The 2,265-nt window shown below is 54.6% G+C and overlaps 1 protein-coding gene across 1 annotated transcript; it reads left to right on the top strand.

Moving 5' to 3' along the window:
* Positions 1-713: 713 nt before the first annotated feature.
* Positions 714-1,169, top strand: DQ04_17341000 (hypothetical protein; the record flags this gene model as incomplete). Its single annotated transcript, XM_009317577.1, has 1 exon — positions 714-1,169. One exon carries the CDS (start codon positions 714-716, stop codon positions 1,167-1,169), a length of 456 nt encoding a protein of 151 aa, XP_009315852.1.
* Positions 1,170-2,265: the final 1,096 nt, after the last annotated feature.

Here is a 2,265-nt window from a genome sequence, read left to right as displayed (position 1 = left end):
ACCCCATCTGCTGGTACCCGAACCCGAGTGCGTGGGCGATCTCGTGGGCAACAAGTCGCGTGACGAGCCGCAGGTTATTGATATCGACCATGCCCACATTCATTGCGCCAACGAAGGGGCGTCCATTTAGCGTGGCGCAAGGAATAGCCCACACAGGAGTAAATGAACTCCCAGCCGCAACGTACAGCACCATGTCTGCGTTTCTCACACCTCGTGTATGGTGCTTACGGGGCACTTTGAAATGACTGCACACAGAGTCATTTGCAAACGGAGGCACCTTTAAAGGGCCGCTCACAGGCTGGACGAGCAGACGGTCCGTGTGCAGTTTCACAGCAGCAGGGATAATTGTCCCGGTAAGAATATTCATCGCCTCAGGTGCGTCACCATACGAAAATAAGCACGAATATTTTTCGCCCCTGAAATCAGGACGCATCACACCTTTTCTGCTGCAGTACCTTGATCCTTTCTTAAGATCCTTTGTGGACACCACGATGCGGAGAGGCGCCCAGCTGTCCGACCCTGCCGATGTGTACGTCAACGAATCCCTCTGGCCCTTCTGCGGCACCTCCGCAATGATGGCGATCGGCTTTGCATCAACCCGTTTCATCATTTGGTCGAACTCACACTGATGATGCGCAGAGGCGAGACACGCACCGGCACAGCACAGCAGCACCACAAAGAGCGGCAGTTTGGCATTGAGGGAACGGTGTCTCATGTTGTTCCTGTGTGTAATAGGGGCGTGGCTGCAAATAGCAACGGTTGCCTACAAAAGGAAAGGAGGTGGAAACCAGTGGAGGTGTGAGCAGGAGAAGAGGCGTGCACACATTCGAGGGCGCAGCCGCAGCGGGGAAGGAAACACGGCGGGGCCACAGTCAGCAGCTGTGTGTGTCTGTGTGTGGGTACTGGTGGGGCGCCGGGTAACTGGCGGTGCAGACACGCATCACCGAAGCCTCGCTTTCAACGCTACCGTAACCTCCTGGTCACTGCCGCAACTGGCAACAAGGAGCAGCTCGCCTACTGCTCATGTAGTAATGAGGGTGGTGGTGGAGCAGCCAGGGATAGGCCGGCAGCGTGCCCGCGTCACGGCCAGCAGGGCACATCGGCGCCGAGTGCATGCCGCCACGCCGCATGCACAGGCCGGACAGCAGCAGCACCACAACTACCTGTAAAGAGCAACAGCAGTAGCAGAAAGGCGGAGAGATCGAGAATAGAATCATGACTACACAGCACCTACTGGTGCAACAAGCAGCACCCCCCTACGCCACAGAACTGTCAATCGTCAATCTCGCACAATCCATCAATAAAACAGAAGTATATAGGCAAAGCTACAAGATGTGCAGACATGTGTTCGCATAGAAATGCGACAAGCAATTTAAACTGAGGCATACGGGTTGCAAAGATGGTTTTCTGCCTCAAAATCCAAGGAAGGCCGCGTGTACACATGCATATTCTGTTACGGGAACGTCGACGGCATATTTATTACCTGAATGCCTCCAAAGCAATGCACCGGAAACAGGTTTCTCCACACGGAATGGACAACATCAGAAACTTTTGCCATCACTATTTATCAAGGAGCCCCACCAGAGACGTCAACAAAACAAGCAACAATAGCGGTATGATAGCCGCTGGGGCAGCAGTATTGTCAGCCTCATCCGCGTACATTGAAGGGCTCTCTGCGGCGTTTCTAGCATCGAAATCCACCGGGGACATAATGCGACTGCCGCCGTTGCTGGCAATGGTGCACACCTCGGTGTACTTGGGGCACTTGATGGTGCCGCTCACAAAGGATGAAGACGTCGACGACGGCGTGAGTAAGCCACCCTCGGGGCAGTCGTGCCACGTGTCGTCGCCATCATACCGCACCTTCACTGCACCGTCAGCACACTGCACAGCCGCGCAGACGCCGACCATCGTTTGTTCGCCGTTCTCCGTATTCACAACGAGGAAGTCCGCGTCAAGGCACCACGATTCATTGCTAGCAACGCTCCCCCTTGGCAACTGCGACATTGTGCCAGTGCAGAAATATTCACTGAGCTCGACCACAGGGCAGTGGTCCTTCAGCATTTCTGGATCCCCGCTAATCATCGGATGTATAAAATACTGAAACTCCACAGGAAGATCAGCTGAATGCGTCGTAATCGAGCAAATACCAACACCCTGTCGATCCGATGTGCACCTCAGCTCCGTTCCAGTGGCTTCGTTGCAGAACATCTCCGGGTATTTCGTGACGCCGTCTCGCATGCACTTGTCACTCAGCAAATTGCA

The sequence above is a fragment of the Trypanosoma grayi genome (assembly GCF_000691245.1).
Source record: "Trypanosoma grayi strain ANR4 Tgr_1734_V1, whole genome shotgun sequence".
In the NCBI taxonomy this organism is placed as follows: Eukaryota; Euglenozoa; class Kinetoplastea; order Trypanosomatida; family Trypanosomatidae; genus Trypanosoma; species Trypanosoma grayi.
This window is presented reverse-complemented; position numbering and strand designations above follow the sequence as displayed.